The sequence below is a fragment of the Colias croceus genome, chromosome 24 (genome assembly GCF_905220415.1).
Source record: "Colias croceus chromosome 24, ilColCroc2.1".
In the NCBI taxonomy this organism is placed as follows: Eukaryota; Metazoa; Arthropoda; class Insecta; order Lepidoptera; family Pieridae; genus Colias; species Colias croceus.
Genome location: NC_059560.1, coordinates 3,232,675 through 3,258,449, shown reverse-complemented (window position 1 = coordinate 3,258,449; position 25,775 = coordinate 3,232,675). Strand labels below are relative to the sequence as shown.

Here is a 25,775-nt window from a genome sequence, read left to right as displayed (position 1 = left end):
AAAAGAAATAATTTGTAATAATATATTATGGTATTTTATTTTAACTGTTTTATTAACAGTTTAAAATATTTAACCATAATGTTGTTTAAAATGAGCAATCAATACAAAAATAACAGGGAGGTCATGTGTAAAAATGTCAGTTGTCATTTGTCAACTGTAAATTGACATCTGTTACAAATACCGTGTCGATGCCCCACAAGCGTCGAATGTCGATTGCCGAAGCATTTTTTTATTGAAGTTGAACAGTGAAATCTTTATTGTAATTATTTACAGTTTAAATGTTGGCCCAGTATCCAGTTAGATAACCTTTATTAATACATCCTTTTTATTTTCTACACTGGTATTTATAAGTTAACAAGCCGCAGCAATTAGTACTATATCGAGTTTGTTTTGGAGTCTCAAAATGAGCAAGCGCCGTCGTGCGTCGTCCGTCGCAAGCCGGGGTGCTGATGGCGACGACAGCGATGATGTAGAACTGAGTAACCCTGGACCACCACCATCGAGGAAGAAAAAGAAATTGGAACCGGTGAGTGCTAATGTGTTGCCGCGCTGTTACGTGGAATAATTTTATTGTTGGTTCTGTCGTGCTGTGTACCGAGTAAGATACGTAATTCGGTTTGTTTATATCTCTGAACGTTCTATAATTATTTGTTTATAATTATTACTAACATGCGGTATGTGCTATGTGCGAAATTATGCATGTACCTTAATTACTGTACATAAAGCACAAAAAAAAATTCAAATACCTCATTCATTCTTTACTCATAGTATAAAAAAGTTTTTGTAAAATTTGTGTTTATGTATGCTAGTATTTTTTTTCATTTCTTGCCAATCTTACTTGACTTATATACAAGCGCTATTACTAGACATAAAACCTCCATTCAGTAGAGAAATATTTATATTAAATTGACCTCTTTTCAATACCTAAGTGTGTAGTTTGATATTACATAAATCAATATTATGCACAAAGATGCTAAAGCAAGTTTTGCACACTAATTTGTTGGTAACATAATCATTCAATTTATTTTAATTCCAGAGTGAAATATGCCAGCAGTTGTATGACACAATAAGATCATTCAAGAAAGAAGATGGAACGCTATTGTGTGATTCTTTCATCAGAGCGCCCAAGAGACGCCAGGAGCCGCAGTATTATGAAGTTGTGTCACATCCCATTGATTTGTTGAGAGTTAGTAAATTACTTTTCGATAATATAATAATTATACATCTATTGGCTGTTATTACTAGCTACAGTTATTAAAGACAAAATATGAAGAATAAATTGTATAGTACAATAGTTTAAAGAAAAGTTTAAATATTATTTTAATTTAGGTATAACAGTTTAAGCAGGTTGCCAGAAATACAATGAAATATCAAGTAATAATTTGTTAGATTCCTGACAAAGAATTTTATTCCTTTAATCATTATAAATTTTAGGTGGCTAAGTCAGACTTTGGAAAATAGAATTTTGGGTATCTGCAACAGTATAAAGCTTGATCATGAAAGAATATGATTTCACCAGATTTAAAACTAATTTCACATTTTTTATTTCATTCTTTCTTCAGGTACAACAAAAACTAAAAACCGACACATATGAGGATATAGATGAATTATCCGCTGATATAGAGTTGCTTGTGAATAACGCTAAAGCATTCTATAAGCCTGATTCTGAAGAATATAAAGATGCCATAGAGTTGTGGAAGCTCTATACTAAGAACAGACAAGCACTTGAGAATGGTAAGTTTTGATATATGATTATTTACTTAAGCCCTGTATAGTCTTCTGTTTCTAGCTATGCAATATACAATTTATATATAGTGGTGGTGGTACATGGTCAGTTGCGACAGAAAGATAGTATTTATAATTAGGTAGCCATTCCGTGCGGTTTCATTCACACACATGATCAAAAGCAAGTATTTTTGTGTTATTCTTATTCTTAAAAGAGAGTGTACTCTTCCCTAAAAGGCCGGCAACACACCTGCAACCGTACAGGTCTTGTGGGTGATTATCGGTGACGCGCTCGTTTACCCACTAATACATAAAAAAAAATCTTATACATAAGCTACATCATCACTTCCACTAGTTTGATTTTTTCACAAGATTATGCAGTTATGATCAACGACAGTGATGTCAGAGTGCAGCTTTAGCCTAAATATACTTAGTTGTATGCTATCATAACTTTACTTACATTTGTTCATACTATATTTCAAGTATTTCCTCTTAATAGGTGATGAAATAAAAACACCAAAACAATCACGCAATGGATCGTCAAGCAGACGCTCTGATGTGGCTGAAGATATTTCCGAGACATCTACTAATAATGACGAGGATAATGTACTTGAAGAACTTTTTAATGCTGTGAGTTTTGGTCTTGCTTTTGTTATACAGGCTGGAATTTTGTAATAACATCTAAAGAGAAACTACTCCTAATACTTTAGATACAAATTTTTACTCATAGAAAAATTTCTATTATTTTTGAAAAGAAAGAAAATTGCAATTGATAATTAATTTTCGATTTCCGATAATTCGGTTAACGCAGGCGAGATTAGAACCGACTATAACTGTTATAAATAATTACACCCTGTACTTTTATTTAATCAATGCTCAGGATGAAATCTCCCTTATAAAGTATTTTAATCTCTCTGATAAATCAAACAATAAGAATATCATGAATGCCTTACTCCATGTTGTGACAGTATTACCATGACGCAACCTTTAAATTTTATTCTCAACGCGTCTAAAGAAGTTTCACTTCAATAACATATTCCAAATAATTCTAGTTCGTATCCGCAAATGTTGACGGTCGACCACTCTACGGAGCATTCCAATTTTTACCATCAAAACGGCGTTATCCAGAATATTATGAAGTTATCGACTCGCCGATTGATTTAAAAACGATAGCTCAAAAGATACAAGCGAGCGAGTATTCCAATTTAACTGAATTGGAAAAGGATCTACTGCTGATGGTCAGGAATGCGTGTAACTTCAACGAGCCGGGCAGTCAAATATATAAAGACGCTAAAATGTTGAAGAAGGTAATTAAATAACATACAGGGTGTAATCGTTAAGTGTGCACAGGCGATTATTTCGAAACTATTACAGATATTAAACTGATATCGAAAGCTCTTTACCTAATGAGTAAAATGTCAACAATAACTTTTTAAAAATAAAACGTGAAATATCAAAAAAAGTTACATTAAACACACCCATACATTTAATTTCCCATACATTTTGTGTTCAAAACAAATGTTCGAATGTTCAAATGAATTTTCATTAAAATTTACGAAGTAATTTAATCACAAAACAAAAAAAAAAAACCAAAATTTTTCATATTACATGTTTGGGATAGTCATATCTCATACTAAATGTATGGGAGTGATTGATGTAAAATTTTTCGACATTTCCCGTTTTATTTTAAAAAAGTTATTATTGTCATTTAACTCATTAGGTAAAGGGCTTTCGATATGCGTTTAAAGTTTGTTTATATCTTCAACAGTTACGGAATAATCGCCTGTGCACACTTAACAATTACACCCTGTATACTATGTGTAATGTGTTTTACCGTATGTGCTCTTTCAGAGGTTTGCTTGTAATACTTCAATGTGTTACCAATATTCGTTTTTAATGTTAGGATACTAATTGTAGTAACACTTAAGAAAGAGAAAGATATAAAAAGAGAAGAAGAAGGAACAAAATTATAATACACAAAAGAGATTTTTATTTTTGATACTTTTTTTTAATTGGTCTAAAATGGATAATACGATTTCGATTAAACAATGATTGTTTTCCAGATAATTCAATTGCGCAAACAAGAAATAGACCAACACGGGCGGAGTGGACCGTCAAAGACATCAGAACGTATAAGAAGCAAGCGCTCATCCAGGGTTGTACCGATCCTGTCCAGTCGAACTATGGCCATATTGGAACCGCCAGAGTCTGATGGGGAGCCCGAAGTTAAGGTAATTTTTGTGAGTTTTGACTTTTAATACTTATATAGATATTAAACTTGGTGTTGGTTTTTATGTGAAATTTATCAGTGAGTTCATGCTGATGAACTAGCAACTGTGCTATATGTGATTGAAAGAAAACTAGATTGACGTCTTTGTTTTTACAAGCTGACTATACCATATTATGTATGCTTTTTAATGGTACTAAATTTATTTTTCAATAATCAATACTTTTGAAATTATCTCTTATCAATGTCAGACTAATTTCGGACTCAATGTGAGACTGTTTTCTGAAAATTCGATAATTATTGGATATTTTTTATAAAGTAGTTTTAGAAAAATAAAACATAATTAGTAGTTTATAATGTAGAAATGTGTAATTAATTTTCTCTAACCCAGGATATAAAATAAATTATTCACCTACCTTCCTACCACCTATTTAGAAGTTAGTTGTATATTTAAAATAAACTTTTATTTTTAAACAGCATTCAGAGGACAGTGAAAGTGACGAAGAGAAGAATGACAATGAAGATTCGCCGCAGTGGAAACTTCTGGAATCTGTCAAGAATCATGTAGGACCAAATGGTATGTTATTTTTATTTTTAAATTTAACCACAGATTTTTTAAATAAGTCTGTAATGTTAAATCTTATAAATCGTTATATTTTAAATATATAGAACCATTTTCTAATTCAAACAAATCTAGCAAACGATTTCATTTCATCATTCATTCACTTCATCCCCCACGTGCATTTAAAATTTACCAAGTTTCTTTTTAAAAAGCTAAACAAAATGTAAAAAAAAACAATAAATAATTACGCATTTTCATTGTGTACTATAGGCTCACAATAAACAACTAGAATTACAATTACACGAAAAAATTGTCCGAAGCAAAACTCTGCCTATGCGTCTCTGAGGCATAGTTTCTGAGCAAATTAATAGAGGCATTTTTTAGTTGTTTACAGGGAAGTATAGAAAAATAATCACTATTTCAGGTACACCGTTAGCCGATCCATTCTGGAAGCTTCCATCGCGTCGAGAATACCCAGATTATTATAAAGAAATAAAAAACCCAGTCTCTCTAAATCAGATAAAAAACAAAATTCGACGAGGAAACTACGGCACGGTATCAGAAGTGGCGGGAGATATGAATATTATGTTTGAGAACGCTAAACAGTATAATGTGCCTTCGTCGAGATTGTATAAGGACGCTGTTAAATTGCAACGGTAAGTTGTTGATTGGTTATGGTGCTCTGGTACTTTCAGAAATATGTTTAGGATTTAGATGTATGGAAGTGTATACTTAATTACATTATATTAACATTGTGTTTATTAAACACGAGATACATAATTAATTATCCGAACTGTATAAAATTCGAGTGGGGACCTTCTTTTATAAGAATAAATACTTATATTATTCTAATAATGTTTGTAAAAAAACTCATAAGGCTTAAAAAAATCGTATATTCTATCCTTGGTTTTCATAATAATCTTATACAAATATAAATACTTTCATTTTAATTATTTTTCCATATTCAAAACATGACTGATTTTTTTAAGCTATTGCATAGCTTCTATCGCGGGCCTTGAGCGCGGGGACCGAATCGAGAAATTCCGTAACGAAAAAACCTCACGCTCCCCACTCCGACGGGCGGAGGTGTGGCTTGTAGGCATAGCATGCAATAGCGCAACCGCGGCAGTCCCCGAGTGACACACGTCTTTTTTTTCTCTTCTATAATTCCTACTGGAATGGTTATAAAAGGCATTTTATTTCAGGATAATGCAACAACGTGTGCAAGAGCTTTTGGATATAGTACAGAGCTCATCTAGTGATGACGAGAGTCTATCGTCAGTTAAGAACCAAGTTAACACGCCAAGACCACGAGGTATTTGTTTATAATTTAAAAAGAAAAAAATCTAAGAAATAAGCAATAATATTATATATTTTTTTCAATAATGCAGTACAGGCAGTAATGTGTTAAGTATTCTGTGTAACTTATTAGAAAACTCTGCCTACACGCGTAGGCATAGTTTTGCTTCGGACAATAATTTGAGCGTGTCTTTGAGTTCAGTTGTTGTATTCAATGACTACTATACAATTTGTTTATATTTTCAAACTAGCTTCCGCCCGCGACTCCGTCCGCGTGGAAAAATTAAGATTTTTTTTTCTACGTATTTTTCCGGAATAAAAAGTATCCTTTATTATGCCCAGGATAATAAGGTATAATTATACCAAGATTCATCGAAATCGAACCGTTCGTTTTCACGTGATGCCTTCACATGCATACAGACAGACTGACAAAATTTTTTTAAATCACATATTTGGGTTTGGTATCGATCCAGTAACACCCCCTGCTATTTATTTTTTCAATATTTTCAATGTACAGAATTGACCCTTCTACAGATTTATTATATTATGTATTATAATTAAAATTTTGTTTCAAGGTCGTCCTCGAGTGAATCCTATACTACCATCAGCAAGCCCCTCACCGTCCCCAGCCCTTAAACCAAACATGCCTTTAAAGAAGAAATTGCACTATATATCCAAGCAATTGGTGGAATTCACGTGCTCTGATGGCAGACAGCCTATGTTGTTGTTTATGGAGAAGCCGAGCAAGAAATTGTATCCGGAGTATTATAATGTGATCGATCGCCCCATTGATATGTTGATGATTGAGACTAATATAAAGGTTAGTGAAAAATGAAAATGAAAAATATATTTATTTATAAACCAAATGTTTTTACACAGATACACTTAGATTGACGTTGCTCGCTTTACACATATTGGCTTAATCTATGTTTATTAAAAAGGATTCCCTATAGTACCCATATTAGTGAAATGGATTATAATATAACAATTTAATAAAACAATATGATGTGACAAATACAAAAATCTTATGTGTCGTGGTGAAGAATAAGTTAAAAGAAAAAAAAATGTATATTTTTCTATGTTTTCTATGACTTGTGAAATGGATACAAATTGTATGGTGATAACATTGGTATAGATTATAGTTATAAATACCCTTTTAAACTATTATCTAACACCATATTTATTGATAAATGCCTTAATTATGAAAAATTTTAAGACATTATGTAAAATTCTTTATTTTTGTAAATTATTTATTTCATTTTAAATCTATGACAAAAAAAAAATGTTCTAAATTCGAATGTTTTTCTAGAACGATCGCTATTCATCCATAGACGAAATGGTATCCGATTTCCGTCTAATGTTCTCCAATTGCCGCCAATTCAACGAAGAAGGTTCCATGATATATGAAGACGCGAACCTTCTAGAACGAGTTCTAAATGAAAAATTAAAAGAACTACATAGTTGTTATGAGAGAAAAGCGAACATTAGAACATTCAAACCGGCCAAGTCAAGGCAACTGACGCCGTTCGAACAAAAGTTGAGGACTTTGTACGATGCTATACGCGATTATCGAGATCAAAAGGGTATGTTTTAATAATTTTATTAATGATTCCTAATATTGTAAAGAAGAAATATTCTTTTGTTTGAGATTTAAATAGGTTTAACTGAATACTGGATTGATTTAAAAAACATATTTTGACAATAGAAAGCTATACTGTTAACTATTGTGTAGAAACGGGTGACATTGTTATAAGTAACTAACACAATATAATAAAATAGGATAATTACATTTATAAAGTAACAACAAAGAGGAGAATTTGATTGCATATTTTTTTTTGTAGTCAATAAACTGTAAAACAACTACTATTTAATTATGAAATATTTTTTTGTACTTTTCGTGTGACAGTTTTGATCCTTTTTCAAGTGAGGCGACCCGACATAAATAATTTTTTTTTTCAGCAAACCGCCAACTAGCGCTCATATTCATGAAACTGCCAAGCAAAACGGAATACCCTGATTACTATGAACTAATAAAGAATCCCATAGACATGGAGCGTATTGCGCACAAACTAAAAAACGGAGTATATAATTCTGTCAACGAATTGGCATCAGATTTCATACTGATGTTTGATAATGCGTGCAAATATAATGAGCCAGATTCGCAAATATATAAGGACGCGTTGATTTTGCAACGCGTCTGCTTGCAGACTAAGCAGATGTTGAGGTGAGGTCTATATCTTGTCTATTGATTGATTGTTAACGATGTTAGAAAAAATATATATTTAAATTTTTTTATGGCGCCTGTAATGTAGGAAAAAATAAATATTATTGGATTGCTAGAGCATTAAAACAATTTTTTCAATTCATTTGTAATGTGTGTGTGTGTGATTATTAATATATGTATTATCTTTTATTAACGAAATATTAAATAGAAATGACGTGCCAATATTTTCATTTCTTTGCAGAGAGGATGATGATGCAGTACCAGATGTGCCGGCGGCAGTGCAAGAGTTACTTCTAAACTTATTTACTACTGTATACAATCATCAAGATGAGGAGGGCAGGTAATTAGACAAGTCCTACTAATATTATAAATGCGAAAGTTTGTATGGATGTATGGATGTTTATTACTCTTTCACGTAAAAACTACTGAACCGATTACAATGAAATTTAGCACACATATAGAGGGTAACTTGGATTAACACATAGGATAGTTTTTATCCCGGAAATCCCACGGGAACGGGAACTATGCGGATTTTCCTTTGCAAACGCGGGCGAAGCCGCGGGCGGAAATCTAGTTTTAAATATATTTTTCAAGAAAAGATATATAGAAGTACTAGCTTTCCGCCCGCGGCTTCGCTCGCGTTTTCAAAGAAAAACTCGCATAGTTTCCGTTCCCGAGGGATTTCCGGGATAAAACCTATCCTATCTCTCAAGTTGGATCGAACTGCACATGGTGTGCGAATTTTATTATAATCGGTTAAGTGGTTTAGGAGTCCATTGAGGACAAACATTGTGACACGAGATTTATATATATTAAGATGATTAAAGAGTTATGTTATATATCTTATGGCACAGAAAACGTAAAAATTATGATTTGAAATTAATACGGTCTTGTTTTATACTCATACTTTTTAAGCATATAAATGTTTTTTAAGAAGGTTAATATCAATAAATTGTAGTATTTTAATACATTATTCACAAAACAAATTGATATAATCTTCGAAGCGTTGTAATATTTTTTTCTTACTTTGTAATTGTTTAAAAAGAATAAAGTAAAAACCAAAGAATCAATGTAATCAAGCTTGCCATTAAATAAATTTTAACTCAATAATGTTATTATGAATCACCGAATTACAAACAATCCAGTTCTCTATTAAATAAAACTATCAATTCGGATAATAAGAAGAATTATTCTTTAATATTCCAGATGCTATTCAGACAGCATGGCAGAATTGCCGGAACACGACGAATCGTCCAACGGTGAGAAAGTTCGCGCCATTTCGCTAGATCTCGTCAAGCGCAGGCTTGACAAGGGCTTGTACAAGCGGCTTGATCACTTCCAGCAGGATATGTTCGCTGTTTTTGAAAGGTATGTTGTGGATTTTTTTCTTAATACTTAATGTTTTTAATTGTTAAATTAATTTTGAATATTTGAAACATTCATTGCTATTATTGGTGTGTGTGTGTGAGAGAGAGCATACAGTTTTATTTCTGAATTTGATCAATTCTTTAACCTAATTGTTTATTGCACTGAAGGTTTAGCCTTCAGAATTGAAAATAAAAGAATTTTATTAATTTTGCAATATCTATAACAAATGATTTAGATTTGTAGAAAATGTTTAGTTAGGCCTATGTCCAACAGTTAGAGCTAGCGCGCAAGAGCAACTTTTGTCTCCGCAACTATTTTGTCTCTCCCATCAATTTGTATGGGGAGTTGCGTCGCTACGTGCGCGCACTTTCATACTAGCCCATGGGTGGGGAGACAAAATAGTTGCGGAGACAAAAGTTGCTCTTGCGCGCTGGCTCTTAAGTCTTAAAAGGATGCAACATAAATACCTTAAAATATAACCAAAAACAACCTATACAGTTAGAGAACGTTTAAATTAATGTCTAATCATTGTTTTCCAGAGCCCGTCGTCTCTCCCGCACGGACAGTCAAATATTCGAAGACGCGGTAGAACTGCAAGCATACTACATAGAACAAAGAGATATACTCTGTAGGAACACATTAGTTTCACCCGCGCTTAACTTCACGCGCGATACGATGACGACGTCCGTGGAACTGGTGAAACAGTGCAAATTGCTCCAAGAGAACGATGAGGACGATGAAACTAGGTTAGTATCATTTGAAGACGAAAATAGAGCGTGACAGACACGTGTCAGAAGTGAAACTTCTTTGGCAAGATACCAAGATCGCCATGACGCGAACTTTCTTTGAAACCTTAAGAAGTTTCACTTCAAAAAAATGTTTAATTCACTCATGCGCAAGTGTCAACATGAAGTATTAAAAAGTAGATAGCGATTTAAGATACTTATTTAGATTTAAATGTATGAAAATTGATATCATCAAGTTTTTACACTGTATCATTGTTCATTATCCTTATTAGTCCGTTGGAATGGGAAAAAATATTATTTTACTAGCATTCCGCCCGCGGCTTCGCCCGCTCTGTCTAAAACCTAATAAATTTTATAGAAAAACCTCCCTCTTGAATTACTCTATCTATTAAAAATTGCATCAAAATCCATTGCGTAGTTTTAAAGATTTAAGCATACAAAGGGACATAGGGACAGAGAAAGCGACGTTGTTTTATACTATGTAGTGATTAATATCTTATTGTATTCAGGTCAAGCACAGACGAGTCCCTACCCGCCGGTGGGGCTCCGCCCCAAACGCAGTACTGCAAGGGCGAGTTCGTGTATGTACAAGCGGATAGAGGCGCCCGGGAGCCCGCCATAGTACAGATCGCAAGACTCTTCACAAACGCGGACCACGTGCCCATGGCCTATGTGAACGTGTACTATCGGTGAGTTAAGTGTCTCAAAATTGAAAACAATTATTGAATTTTGACGTCTTTAAAATCGTTTTAGTCGGGTGACATGTTCAGAAACTTGTGTCACACCAAAACCTCACGAGCGCGATCGCAGGTATAACGAGAGAGAGACGGACCGATCTCCCGTCTCATCTCGAGCGCTGCCACTGCATTATGTTATCACGTAAACATCTCGATCGTAAACCTACTTTACAAACAACAAATTTTTTAAGCTATTTTTAATTTATAAGCGGGGACCGAATCGAGAAATTCCGTAACGAAAAAACTTCACGCTCCCCACTCCGACGGGCGGAGGTGTGGCTTGAAGGCATAGCATACAATAGCTTTACCGCGGCAGTCCCCGAGTGCCACACGTCTTTTTTTTAATAATACAGATTATATATTCTAAAAGTTAGATCTGGCTCGAAGGACCATTGAAATCATACATTCAATGATCGAATTTTCGAGAGAATCGGGATTAGAAAAATATACCCTCATCTGTTAAATAGATGAAATTATTGTTTATAGGCTGATTTCAATGTTATGAATTTACAAACATCCTCTGGGGAAGGAGATGTGTTTGAATGTAATATAAATAAACAGCTTACCGCCCGCGGCTTCGCCCGCTTGGTCTAAAACCTAATAAATTATATACTAAAAGCTTCCTCTTAAATCACTCTATTTATTGAAAAACCTCAATCAAAAACCGTTGCGTAGTTTTAAAGATTTAAGCATATAAAGGGACATAGGGACAGAGAAAGCGACTTTGTTTTATACTATGTAGTGATAATGTGTAATATTGAATAGCTGCGAGAGAAATAATAGTATAACTGTTGGCACATGTACTAATGAAAGTAAATAAAAAGGTGAAACATAAAGTACATACTACATTTTTAAACATACTCTATACATCTCCATTATCCTTAAAAAAATTTTTGAAGTGAAACTTCTTTATCGGGGTTGGAATAAAAATTGTGTAACATTTTTTTCGTTACGCGTGACATTTTTTCGTTACTCGCCATCATTTTCTTATTCCTACCACGCGTGATTCGACCGTATTTCTGTAAAGTTGCATATAGTAAATTATTTTTTGAAAAATAAGGTCATAAAAAAGTTTCACTTCTTACGTGTGTACATTAGTACACGCACACAATTTTTTGACATAATATATTCGATCGCAGCCCCCACGAAACGTTCCACGTGCGCACACGCAAGTTCCTACACCAAGAGGTGTTCAAAACTGAAGTGCATCGCAGCATTCCGCTCGACCAAGTTATTGGACGCTGCTATGTTATGAATGTCAAGGAGTACTTCAAGTTCAGACCGGAAGGTAATCTTCTTTAGTTTTATTTTATATTGTGTTTTGAGTTTTTGAATTATAGTGTCTGGTGGTCTTTTTAGTGTAATTGCATAGCGAATTTAATTTATCGTTTTGTCTCTAAAAAATTACTCATACTATTATTCTAAATCTACCCTCTTAGATATCCCATAGATTATAAGCGGGGATATATATCCATTTAATTATGTATGTAATCGATGGTTACATACTACGATTACATATTTTAGAAAATTGATTTACGTATATTTGATTTTTTTCTCTAATATTTTTATGCAAATATTTTGTCTCAACTAAAATAGATTAAGGTCTAGCTAAAACAATGTCTAGTCATAATTTGCATAGGTTATGTAAAATAATACTTCTACTCAAACATAATTGTTTTATTGTACATGATTTTCCCTTATATATTTTCAATCCAGGTTACGCAGACAAAGATGTCTATGTGTGCGAGAGTCGATACAACTCGAAGAATCGATGGTTCAAGAAAATCAAGGTTTGGGAGGGAGCTGAAAAGGAGGTCACACTTGTGCCTAGAGAGGTAATATTAATGTGTATATTATAGGTTTTATATGAATTTATAAAAAAAACAACTGTGTTGTGTCTTATTTTTAGTTGAACATTTCATCGTACACAATTTAAGGAGGCATATGCCATTCCATATCACACATGTGATAATATGTTTTTCTACAATAGTCTAGGATGTTCTTATGTTATACCCGAAATTTTATTATTTGTATCATCAAAAAATCTATGGAAAAAAATGTGTGCGTGTACTAGTGTACACACGTAAGAAGTGAAACTTCTTTATGACCTTATTTTTCAAAAAATAATTAACTTTATGCGACTTTACAGAAATACGTCGAATCACGCGTGGTAGGGATGAGAAAAAGATGGCGCGTAACGGAAAAATGTCACGCGTAACGAAAAAATGTTACACTTAATTTTTTTCCAACCGCGATAAAGAAGTTTCACTTCAAAAATATTTATTTGGCTGGGAACAGGCCATAAAATAAATATTTTTCACTATAACAAATGTATAATTTAAATCTTGGAAAATCCCAATTGAAGCTTAGAAGAAGTTTTTTTCATTCATTTCATTCATATTATGCTCTATAAAGTATAACCGATATGGACAAAAATCGAAAATTTTGTTTGTTTGTCTGTATCTTGACGTAGTAACATGCCGAAACTACTGAATTGATTTAAATACAGTTAAAAACCCACAGCTTTCTTCTATTTTTAGTGTGTTTATATAACAAGCCAAAAAAATTTAATGGGTTTTCGAAACACTAACCCTGAGTGGAGATGCGTTGAATTGATTAACAATTTTGCAACCCTTGCATGTTTTTTGTTAATCTAATAAATCAGTTATTAAATTGATAGCTTTAATGTTTTGCCAACATGCTTGCAAGGTTCACAAGACTAAAATTACAAAGAAGGTAAAGTTTGCATCTTTGTAAAAATGTATCTTTGTAACTACAGAAATTGTATCGAAAATTCTTTCACAAGTTCAAAATATTCGTATACTCGATATAGGCATTTGTTTGTCATTTATGTTTTATTAATTTTGTTTGGCTCTCAGCGAAGTGTTTATATAGCATGTAATGAAATAAAAATAGTAATTGACTAAGACTTAATAATATCTATACATACTAATATTATAAAGCTGAAGAGTTTGTTTGTTTGTTTAAACGCACTAATCTCGAGAACTACTGGTCCCATTTGAAAAATTCTTTCGGTGTTAGATAGCCCATTTATCGAGGAAGGCAGGCTATATATCATCACGCTAAGACCAACAGGAGCGGAGCAATGCGGGTGAAACCGCGGGGCACAGCTAGTGTTAGGATATTCTGTAATGATACTGAATGTTGTGATAATAAATGTTGTAAATTGCTTACAATCTTGTCAAAATTCTTAAACATTTCTTGATAGTTCAGTTAACCTTACCTATTATTCGTCACCTAAAGTCAGTTCACCAAGTTCGGGCTGTGATTTGATATGAAAGATTTTCTTTTTCTATCATTCTTACTAGAGCGATAAAACTTTGAGATTATAATATATGATGCCTTTGAGACCACTTTTAGAATACCAAAATAAATATATGAAAATTAATTCAATTTATTATTTCTCATTTTAAAGGTACTTTATACACTGATCAAGTGACTGGACTATTAATAATCTGGAAAATTAAAATCGCCCATTAAATTATATTATAATTTATTTTATTTAAATTATTAGTAATGTTAATATTTTTCATATTCAGGTACCATTGGAGCCAAACAGGACGGTATCTGTATTCCGTGAAAGAGTTGAAAAGCACAAAGATGAATTGGCTGAGCTCGAAGTCTTGGAAAATGTGCAGGAAAAGGAACGGCCGGTAAGATATTTATGCTATAAATTATGATTGTGTGTTTATTTTGATGGAATTTATTATGAAGTTATTTCGAACTTGGTTGTTGTAGGATTATTGATTAATTGTTTCATAAGTGATAAGTTATACATAGAAACAATATCTTTTGATTTTGTTTTCTTTTTTATACAAGCCGGTGCGATTGGACAATAATCTATAAAACAGAAAGTGTAAATAAATATGTAAAATAAGAATAACTTAGGGGCCAATAAAACTGCATATTGTCTTAGTGTATGTTTTATCACTGACCAGTTGGCTTGGTTGGTAGTGACCCTGCCTTCCAAGCCAGAGGTCGTGGGTTTTTCAATTCAAAACTTAAAATTTCAAGTGGGTCAATTCCCAGCCGGTGCAAATATTTGTGTGATGAACATACATAGATGTCTGGCTTTTAATTATCTATTTAAGTATTTATTTAAAATTATATACCTATGTATGTTTATCAGCCTTCTGGTTTCCATAACACCAGGGAAAGTTTAGGTTTAGATCGTGCCGGGTGTAAAAATTGTTCTGAAATTATTTATTTATCGTGATTGTACGTTATGCGTTGTCAGGACGTGGTGATGTACAACCCGCTGGGCACGGACGACGAGAACACGTACTACGAGCAGTACAACACAGTCTGCTCCGGCGTCATAAAGACCGGCGACTACGTGTACGTGGTCACCGACGGCGGCAAGCAGCTCATCGCGCAGGTCGACACCATCTGGGAGACTGGCGAGTGAGTGCACACAGACACACATGCAAATATTCACTATAATATACACACATTAACATAAACCCACGCCCACGCACGTGCTCTCGTATACCAAAAACCCACGCTCACGCACGTGCTCTCGTGTTACATAAACCCACACTCGCGCACGTGCTCTCGTAGACCAAAAACCCACGTTCACTCAGTGCTCTCGTATAACATAAACCCACGCTCACGCACGTGCTCTCGTATAACATAAATCCACGCTCACGCACGTGCTCTCGTAATACATAAATCCACGCACACGCACGTGCTCTCGTATAACATAAACCCACGCTCACGCACTTGCTCATATAACATAAACCCACGCTCACGCACTTTCTCTCGTATAACATAAACCCACGCTCACGCACGTGCTCTCGTATAACATAAATCCACGCTCACGCACGTGCTCTCGTAATACATAAATCCACGCACACGCACGTGCTCTCGTATAACATAAACCCACGCTCACGCACTTGCTCATATAACATAAACCCACGCTCACGCACTTTCTCTCGTATAACATAAACCCACGCTCACGCACGTGCTCTCGTATACCAAAAACCCACGCGCACGCACGCGTATAATTAATCACACAGACACTCAAAAATGTCAACAACCAGAATAATTGAATTATATTCTGATTTAATAAGAGATTTATTTCATTTGAGTATTTATAATAATTTGAGGCAAAAAAATATTTAAAGCAACTATTTTATCTTTCAGCAACAAATGCTACTTCCGCGGTCCATTCCTCATCTTCCCTTCAGAAGTGGTGAACATTATTAACAAGGTATAGTTGGTTAACTATATAATCTTCAAATTTAATAAAATGTAATGCATTATGTAAACCTATTTAAAAAAATTTCAGCCATTTTACAAACAAGAAGTGCTTCTCACAACAATGCACGATACAAGTCCACTAGTAGGCATTGTCGGAAAATGTGCTGTACTCGACTATGATGATTATCTTAAATGTGAGTAAAATATCTCTTACATTCAATATCTTGTGTATTAAAGCTGAGTTTTTGACAAGCAAATACCAATAATTCAATATTTCAACAGAATTTTTAAATTTTTATTATGATTTTATACAATAGGCTTAATATTAGAACATGTCATTCCCTGTTTTATTTTGAATATTTATTTAAATAAATATTATTTATATACATATTTTGTCTCTTTCTTCAAATAAATCTTCTTTTCAGGTCGGCCAACAGAAATATCAGAGAACGACGTGTTTGTTTGCGAGTCTTTATACGACGAATCTAACCGCGTGGCGAGAAAACTAAAATCTGGCCTGAGGAAGTTTGAGCACACTAAAGATGTCACTGTTGATGAGGTATGACATAATATGGGTTACTATGTTTCCGCCCGCGGCTTCGCCCGCGCAGTCAAAGAAAAACCCGCATAGTTTCCGTTCCCGTGGGATTTCCGGGATTGCATCATTTTCCCGGGATAAAAAGTAGCTTATGTCCTTTCTCGAGAGAGTAGTAGTTTAGGCGTGATTGAGTAACAGACAGACAGAGTTACTTTCGCATTTATAATATTAGTATGGATTTGTAATTTTTAGAGTTATCGAGTTCAGAAAAGTAGTTTTCTGTGTTGTATATGGGCTTAGGAAGAAATAGGCTACTTGACAAGTGATGACTTCAAACTTGTTTTCATTTAAAAATACAGATAAAAATGCTCATAAAATAAAAACTACTGGGCCTATCCGAATAAATTTTTTATGGGACCAATTCGACACCATCCCGCATCGAACAAAAAAAGAATCACGTAAATCGGTTCAGAAACCTCGGAGTAATCGGTGTACATACATAATAAAAAAAACATACCGGCCGAATTGATAACCTCCTCCTTTTTTTTTTGAAGTCGGTTAAAAATTATGAATTATATGATGTGCCGCTTCCAAATTCTAATTCCTTAACCCTTAAATTGTCACCCCTAGATAACTTGTGTTTATAATGTCCAAATTTAAAGGATGTATTGGAATTAGGATAGAAAAGAGGAAAATGAAAAAAAAAATTAAAAATTTTAATTTTTTATATTGTTTTCACTATGTCACATAAAACGGACATTGCCAATTATATGTACATGTTCGAACCGTCACATAAAACGGACATTGCACATTATTCCTGCAACCGTGGTACATGAATACAATGCACTTTTTCAACTATGTAATTCAAAATTATTATCAAATTATAATTATGGACGATCTAGAATATGCTTTTCAAACATCTGTCTTAAAATGTTGGTTAAAACTTTAACGATATCGTTAAAAAATAATGGATTTTAAAAAACGACACTACTAAAAATCACAGCCTAAGAATATGCTAAGAATTGGAATAGGAATAGTATTACATAGCCTGAGAACTTATCTAATACACCAAGAAAGTCCTCTTCCCATTTCTTATATTGTACAGATTGAAATGTGTTTGCTTCATCGTATGCAAAGAAGTCGTATACCATGCCTGAAGTACCAAAACTAACAGGAAATTTTTGGATTCTTTGGCATATATTATATCCATTTTCTGCCAGTTTTTTAATTTGTAAGGTATTATTATTTAAATTTTCAAACATTGGGTAGTATTTCTGGTAAGTAACATGATGCTGTGGCTGAAGAACTACTGAGAAGTACGGAAGATTCATCTCGCACCTCATGTAATGGCTGTAATTCTGCAGCAATAATATTTTGTTGATGGTAAAAATTCTGACTTTTTGGGTCTTCATTGTGTCTCAAATCAATATATCGTATAATTCCGAAGGTATGGTGCTGGGGGTAAATGATTGACACTGTTATCATAGTGAAATCACTCCTGTAGGTCTACATTTCCTTCGAAATCGACATCTCAACTCAACACTAGACTCTTCAGCTTCCGCCAGAGGTAGCGAGGGAATTTTTTATTGATTGCCAAGTCATGCTCCTGTAAAATATAATAAAAATAGAGAAAAATATATCAAAATGATTCCGTTAAAAATGGAGGGCCTTATTGGCAACGTCCGTTTCATAGGACATGTGAAGAATACCCTAGTATATACTCCAAGTTGTCAACGTCCGTTTTATGGGACATCGTATATAAACTAATATTTGTATACCAAATATTGTAAAATATGTAAAAATTATGTCAAAATACTATACTTACAATTGTATTCTAACTAATAATATAACATTATAAACAAAATAGCCAAAATACTTACAGTTTTTATCAATTTTATCAGAAGAGTCAAGAGATCCGTTTTTTGCAATTTTCAAATGGTCACCATTCGCGACTGTACATGGCTTTGGTAAAAAAACCTGCATGTACGCGAAGGACATAGCTAGTCCCTTCCCAATATACCGATTAGCGAAGCTTAGGTCTGCCATAACAGCGCCAGCATGTGTGTAAATACTATGTCCTTTAAAACGGACGAAATCAATTTAAGGGTAAACAGTACCTTTTGTTAAAATTTATATGAACTTCAACTAGTGTCAACAGTGTTTGAAAGAATTAATTATGACCCAAATTTTAAGTAGATGGTTTATTTACAAGTTTTCCTGAAAGTTATCTTTATCGCTATTGGGCAGAGAGAGAGAGAGAGAGAGAGATATCAAAACATAAGAAAGGAGGTTAAATAAAAGTATTAAAGTATTGTGTATGTTCATTAATTCGTTATTTTTACAGGTATATTACTTCCCAAAACCTCTGGGCCCGCCTCTACTTGCAAGTGCTCAAGAAGTAGGAAGCGCTGCGTTCACGCATAAGGCGTTCACACATAACATGAACTCGGATTGTATGGTAAGACCTAATACAAGTTTTATTTATTTATAGGCTTTATTAAGCTATTGCATAGCTTCTACCGCGGGCCTTGAGCGCGGGGACCGAATCGAGAAATTTCGTAACGAAAAACCTCACGCTCCCCACTCCGACGGGCGGAGGTGTGGCTTGAAGGCATAGCATGCAATAGCGCAACCGCGGCAGTTCCCGAGTGACACACGTCTTTTTTATAGAGAGTTACGATGTTTTAAGCCAGCATTCAAACTCTAAACATTTATTACAATTAGACTTCTTCTAGAAGCCATTGGATCATCAAAACAAATACCAAATTAACATATTTTTAATTCAATGATAAACCTTATTATTGTCACACAGAACATGTATATTATATTATATTTTTTTCTGCTGGTAGTTAAAAACTCAAATTGACATATATTTGTATATAGATTATGTTTTCATTTAACTTGATTTAAAAGACATCAAAATAATGAAATAGACTCAGTAAAAAGATTGAATAAACACTCTAATTAGTAACATAAAATTTTAGAAAATTATTTTCATCTTTACCAAATAATAATTATTGCAGGATGTGAAGCCACAATTCACGAATCTCATAAACACGACAATCGGGAGTCAAGATGTGGAAATGATATTGGAGAATTCGTTGGACGATTCTTCATTAGCTTCGCCGGCTACACCGCTGTCTATTGGTAAATATAAACACAATGATTGCAAATAAATACTATATCGTTTAGTAAATAATTATTTAACTCTGTATATGGTTGTTAGGGAAATAGAGAATGTTATAAAATGGTTAGCTTACTTGAATCAAAATACATTATTTTTTTATTTCACATCTTATCGAATTGTGTGAAAAAATTAATGTATTAATAACTTAAAATAATTGTAACACACTCATGCTTGCTACATATATAATTAATAGGTAATTGCAAGGACATACATGTTTTCTCAAAACTATGTTAAACTATATGAAGAATAAATCGCGACTTAAAATCTCTTCAATCGTTTACTAAAAAGGAGAAGCTTCAATTGTCATCAATATGTCTATTTATAATTTTTTTTAAGCTATTGCATAGCTTCTATCGCGGGCCTTGAGCGCGGGGACCGAATCGAGAAATTCTGTAACGAAAAAACCTCACGCTCCCCACTCCGACGGGCGGAGGTGTGGCTTGAAGGCATAGCATGCAATAGCTTTACCGCGGCAGTCCCCGAGTGCCATACGTCGTTTTTAATTATTAATTTTGTCTACCTCAGGTGGCAACAGCAACCCGTACAACCCGTCCCTCATACAAACGCCAAGCCAAGAGAAGAACACGAACCAATCGGCCACGCCCGCTACGGGCAAGAAGAAGAAAGAGCAGAAACAGAAGATCGTCACCGGCTACATATTGTACTCGAGCGAAGTGCGCAAGGCGATTGTGGCCAACAACCCCGAGTGCACTTTTGGTGAGATTATAATATATTAGAAACTAACTGTGCTTCGCGGTTTCACCCGCGTGGCTCCGCTCCTGTTGGTCTTAGCGTGACGATATATAGCCTTTCTCGATAAATGGGCTATCTAAAACCGAAAGAATTTTTCAAATTCGACCAGTAGTTCCTGAGATTAGCGCGTTCAAACAAACAAACTCTTCAGCTTTATTAGTATAGATGTGGGGAGATCTCCCATACCAATTTCGGGCAAGTAGAAAGAGCAGAAACAGAAGATCATCACCGGCTACATTTTGTACTCGAGCGAAGTGCGCAAGGCGATTGTGGCCAACAACCCCGAGTGCACTTTTGGTGAGATTTTTGGAACTTTAGAGATGGCAGGATTGGGTATAGACCGTATGGAATATGATTACTTTAACTGTTTGGGCAAATTTGATTGAAACGATTATGGAATTGATTTATTATATCGAAATATAGACGCGGAATGTAAATGATGTGTAAAATCAAGTTTTTTAGGAATGTGAGGTCTATAGTATGTATGATTACCGGCTAGATTGATTTTGGCCAACTTTCTTAGTATTATATTGGAAGTTAAAGTACTCTTTGATTCTGTCAATATCTGCAGTTATATTAACAGTTACGGAAAATATAAGGTACTAATAAAAATATTATAAAGAGGAAAGGTTTGTATGTGTGTATGTATGGTTTTCACGCATAAACTACTGGACCGCTTTCAAAAATTCTTTCACCATTAGAAAGCTGCATCTTCACTGAGCAACATAGGCTACATTGCATTTTCAAAAAAAAATAGGGATCCTTACCAAAAATGCAATAATGTAACCCAAGGTGTAAAAAATTCCTTAACAAAAATTCTGTCATCGTGTGCGCTGCGGTATCTATTCCTTGAAGTACGAGGATGGTTCTTATGAAAAAAAAAAACGTCAACATTAGGTACCACGAGCGAAGCTGGGGCGGACCGCTAGTATAAGATACAATCGCATGAATGAGTCCATGAATGCCCACCTAAAAAAAGTATTTTAAAAATAATATTTTATAATTGCAGGTGAAATATCGCGCATAGTGGGCAACGAATGGCGCTCATTGCCCGCGTCAACGAAGCAGTGCTGGGAGGAGCGAGCCGCCAAATGCAACGAGGAGACCGCCGCTAGACTTGCAGAAGAGATGAAGGAAATTGCGCAACATGTGAGTTTTGTGTGTGTATGTTTGGATGGATGCACGGATGGTGGATGGTTGTATGGATGGGTACATATCCGTTGTGTATGACGGAGGTTTGCAAAGTGTTAGTGAGCCGTAAGGGTGGATGGTTTCGATGGATGGATGTGTTAAAGATGTATGTGTCCTATATTGTGGGCAAATTTTGCCCAAAACGATGAAAAAGATAGAATTTGTCTTTAGTTCAAAATATAAGCTCCACAATTCACATACATAGTTAATTTGTGTACGTATTTGAAATCGCTCAATTGAAACTACATATTATATTTTTATTTTTGTTTTGAAGTGAAACTTCTTTAGGCGCGTTGAGAGCAAAATTTCAAAGTCGCGTCATTGCAAAACCTGTATGACGTCAAGCGACAATTTTGGTACCTTTGTATCTTGCCAAAGAAGTTTCACTTCTGACACGTGTGCTCGGCGCACACGGTCTTTTTTTAGATTAAAACTTTTCCACTTACAGACAACAATGGAAATGACGTACGAATGCGCGTGGGACACGTGCGACTATCAGTTCGAAGATATCAACGACTGTATGGAGCATTGTATCGGCGAAGGTGGCAATAGTAAGTGTTTAAACTAGTTTGGTATATTTTGTGTAACTACCCTCAATTTTAAATATTTGACGATAAAAATATTGAAATTGGAGTCATCTGTTAACAGGTTTTCTAGTTATTTTCTCATTACAATAACTCATATTTTAATCCTGTTTATTGATTGACTGTTTTTGTGTCTCTAATTTTTAATATAAATGTAATAATTATATAGTATTTCAATATCTAATACTAATAATTTGTTAATGCTGCTAGTGATTGGAACTTATATCGAAACCAAGAAAAGTAAACTGGAACGTGAGTATGTTTGTGCTTGAATTTATTTCATAGTTCATATTGTATCATTTAACCAACATTTAAAAAGACCAGGGGCCGTAGACAAAGTAACAATTACAAAACGATAACGAAGTTAGACATCGCAAAAATGTATGGGATTGACATTAGACAGACCACGTGATCTAACGCGGCGTATGTCAATCCCATACATTTTTGCGATTTCTAACTTCGTTATCGTTTTGTAATTGTTACTTTGTCTAAGGCCCCAGTTCCCTATTCAATGATCGAAATAAAAAAAATCGTTTACATTAGTACAACAGACAGCTAGACTCACACTCACGCTTAAAAATTGTCCGTACCAAAACTCTGCCTCCTCGTAATTTATGCAGAGTCTTCTAATGTTTATAAAACTATAAAATAGATTTTGAACATTACGCCACGTAACATGGTGCTATTTTGAGTAAATATTTTTAGGCGGACTTGACGATCTTTTAAACAGCGATTGTCTCTAGTTGTTATTTTTGCTAGCAGTCTTTACGTGCTAAGACTGATAGTTATTGTTACTAGTTAAAACTGTTTGGACTCCTCTGACGACATTTTGAGAGTGTTGTTTTTAGTACTTCAATATTGTATTATCTCTTAGCCAATTGAAAAGCGTTATAAATGCTAAATTTAATGAATCCATTCCCGTTTACATGCGCATCGGCAGCCGGCCATGTCCAACAGCACTACCGCGGGGGCGGGGCGACCAGCACTAACGAATACCCGTGTCTTTGGAGAAGTTGTACTCGAGTTCGTAAGGGACAGGCTCCGTTCCCGAACTTGCCACGATTGTTACGACATGTACGAGATTTACATGTTAATAAGGGAAATGGGAAGCTCACTGCTGTTCATGAGAGGTCTAGGTAAGGTTATTGACTTCACAATATAGTGAATATTTACTCACTAAATAGTACATATTATTTAGTTTTTACACTGATATACATTTTGTCATATTTTTTTGACGCTATATACTTCATAATATATTCATTTTATATTGAAGTCTACATTAACGACTGGGTCTGTGGATTTATAGAATACATACTAGGTTTCCGCCCGCGGCTTCGCCCGCGCAGTAAAAGAAAAACCCGCATAGTTCCCGTTCCCGTAGGATTTCCGGGATTGCGTCATTTTACCGGGATAAAAAGTAGCCTATGTCCTTTCTCGGGTATTAAAATATCTCCATACCAAATTTCATGAAAATTGGTTCAGTAGTTTAGGCGTGATTGAGTAACAGATAGACAGACAAAGTTACTTTCGCATTTATATATTAGTATGGATTAATTAATTAATTAATTAATATTTTATAATTTATTTTCTAGGAACTTTGTGCAGTCCAGTAAGAAACCGCCGAAGTCGTACACGACTACCCTACGTGGTGGGGTGTTGTCGCCTGGAGGTTAGATTACTCTTATGTTTCTTAAAGTTATTAAGTGTTGGTACGAAATTGTAGTGGCCATACTAAATATAAAGTGTACTTTTGTATAATTGCTTACGATAACTTTACTTAAAAAAAGTCCTTGAAAACTGTTTTGGTTTTAGAAGGAAGCCATAATTCTTATCAGAGCGCAGAATGAAGTGACTTTAAAAATCAATAAATCTAAATCAAATTATGAATAGTTTTCTGTATTTCGTATAGTTGTAACCGATGTAAAAGACGGTAAACATGAAAAAAAAAATCCTGAAATGACCATTGATTCCAATACATTTCGTTTACAGCATCTCTATCAGGCATGTCCCCAATGGCCCGCAGCACCCCGTCCCCCGGGTGCGGGGAGGGCGGCGGGGGTGTGGGGGGCAGTGTGGGGGGCGCGGGGGGCAGGCCTCCGCTGGAGCCGCTGTTTGTTAGCGCTCCGCCTAGAGTGCAGAGGGTTACACACTCCGACGCGTATATTCGGTGAGTGTGTGCGTGCGTGTGTAGGGTATATATGGTGGGAGGGATAGTGGGTGGGAGGCAGTAGCTCGCGCTCTGCCGTGAGCGCAGCGCGTTGCTTCCGGGAGCGTTGTTATACAGTGTCGCTGTCAATGGTACCGGGGGGGTGGGGGGGACTGTGAGGGGGGGGGGGGGAAGACCTCCACTGAAGCCGCTGTTAGCGCTCCGCCTAGAGTGCAGAGGGTTACCAGTCCGACGCGTATATACGGTGAGTGTGTGCGTGTGTGTGTAGGGTATATATGGTGGGAGGGATAGCAGGTGGGAGGCATTCGCTCGCGCTCTAACGCGCGAGGTAAGGGTGAAGTATTCAGAATCGCTATCAGGCATGTAAAAGTGTGCATAGTGTCACCAATGACCCGCAGTACCCTATCTCCCGGTTGCTGGGAAGGTACTGGCAGGAATTACCTTTATGTATCAACCTTGAATATCATTCCAGGAGGTATTTCAAGCTAAATATGCAGTTAACAACAAATTTCTCGGTTAACAAGAAATTTGTTGTTCATTGTGTTACACTACCACTATAATACTAATATTAACATTTCAATTTACAGATACATCGAGGGCCTGCACTCCGAGCAGAAGTACATAACGCCATGGGAAAAGTCCCTAACACCGATGCCGGCAAATCCCGATCCATCACAATTCAACATGCACAAAATACCCGCACATTGGATGACTGAAGAAGCAATTAATGGATATCTCGCTCAAGACAAGAATCTAACAGAAAGCGACATACAAAAAATGGACCAGAACACGAAAATATTAAGAGGCCTCTGTGCGCTGAGAGATTTCATGATGAAAGACGCGTATTCTATCTATAAGTCGTTTTAATCTCAAGATAATATCAAACAGAAGTTTCGGATCTTTTTAATTCGTTCAATCTCAACCGGTCTTTTCATTCACGTATGACACTTACGCACTGTATGTGTTTTGAGTTATTTAATTGTATTATCGAAGGGAAAAGTTGCTAATTTTGAATAATTTAATCAAATTCACTAACATTATATGACAAGATTGAAGGCATTTAGAATGATGATCGACGATTTGAGGAAATCAAGAAATGACTTTCTAGGACTCGAAAACTAAAAATCTTACTAATGAGCTATCTATTAGCATTAGTTTTAGATGATTTTTATACTTTTTAAGTAAGAATCTTGTATTAAATAAGTTTAAATCATAACCTAATAATAAATGTATTGATAAATAAA

The 25,775-nt window shown here is 34.9% G+C and overlaps 1 protein-coding gene across 1 annotated transcript; it reads left to right on the top strand.

The window, feature by feature from the left end:
* The first annotated feature begins 190 nt into the window (after positions 1–190).
* Positions 191–25,775, top strand: LOC123702697 (protein polybromo-1). The gene is made up of 33 exons (XM_045650477.1): positions 191–526; positions 1,037–1,186; positions 1,563–1,734; positions 2,225–2,355; positions 2,778–3,032; positions 3,789–3,956; positions 4,430–4,529; positions 4,939–5,170; positions 5,720–5,829; positions 6,389–6,633; positions 7,123–7,396; positions 7,773–8,037; positions 8,279–8,377; positions 9,244–9,405; positions 9,945–10,151; positions 10,661–10,840; positions 12,028–12,176; positions 12,605–12,723; positions 14,449–14,562; positions 15,147–15,313; positions 16,055–16,121; positions 16,200–16,305; positions 16,537–16,670; positions 18,994–19,107; positions 19,673–19,796; positions 20,362–20,553; positions 21,599–21,738; positions 22,229–22,331; positions 22,575–22,616; positions 23,305–23,500; positions 23,957–24,033; positions 24,354–24,531; positions 25,119–25,775. The coding sequence occupies exons 1-33, from the start codon at positions 404–406 to the stop codon at positions 25,396–25,398; spliced, it is 5,175 nt and encodes a 1,724-aa protein (XP_045506433.1). The 5' UTR covers positions 191–403; the 3' UTR covers positions 25,399–25,775.

Coding starts and splice junctions, on each gene's coding strand:
- LOC123702697 (XM_045650477.1), top strand. CDS start 404: ATGAGCAAGCGCCGTCGTGCGTCGTCCGTCGCAAGCCGGGGTGCTGAT. Junction 527..1,036: donor AGAAAAAGAAATTGGAACCG/GTGAGTGCTAAT, acceptor TTTTAATTCCAG/AGTGAAATATGCCAGCAGTT. Junction 14,563..15,146: donor TGCAGGAAAAGGAACGGCCG/GTAAGATATTTA, acceptor ATGCGTTGTCAG/GACGTGGTGATGTACAACCC.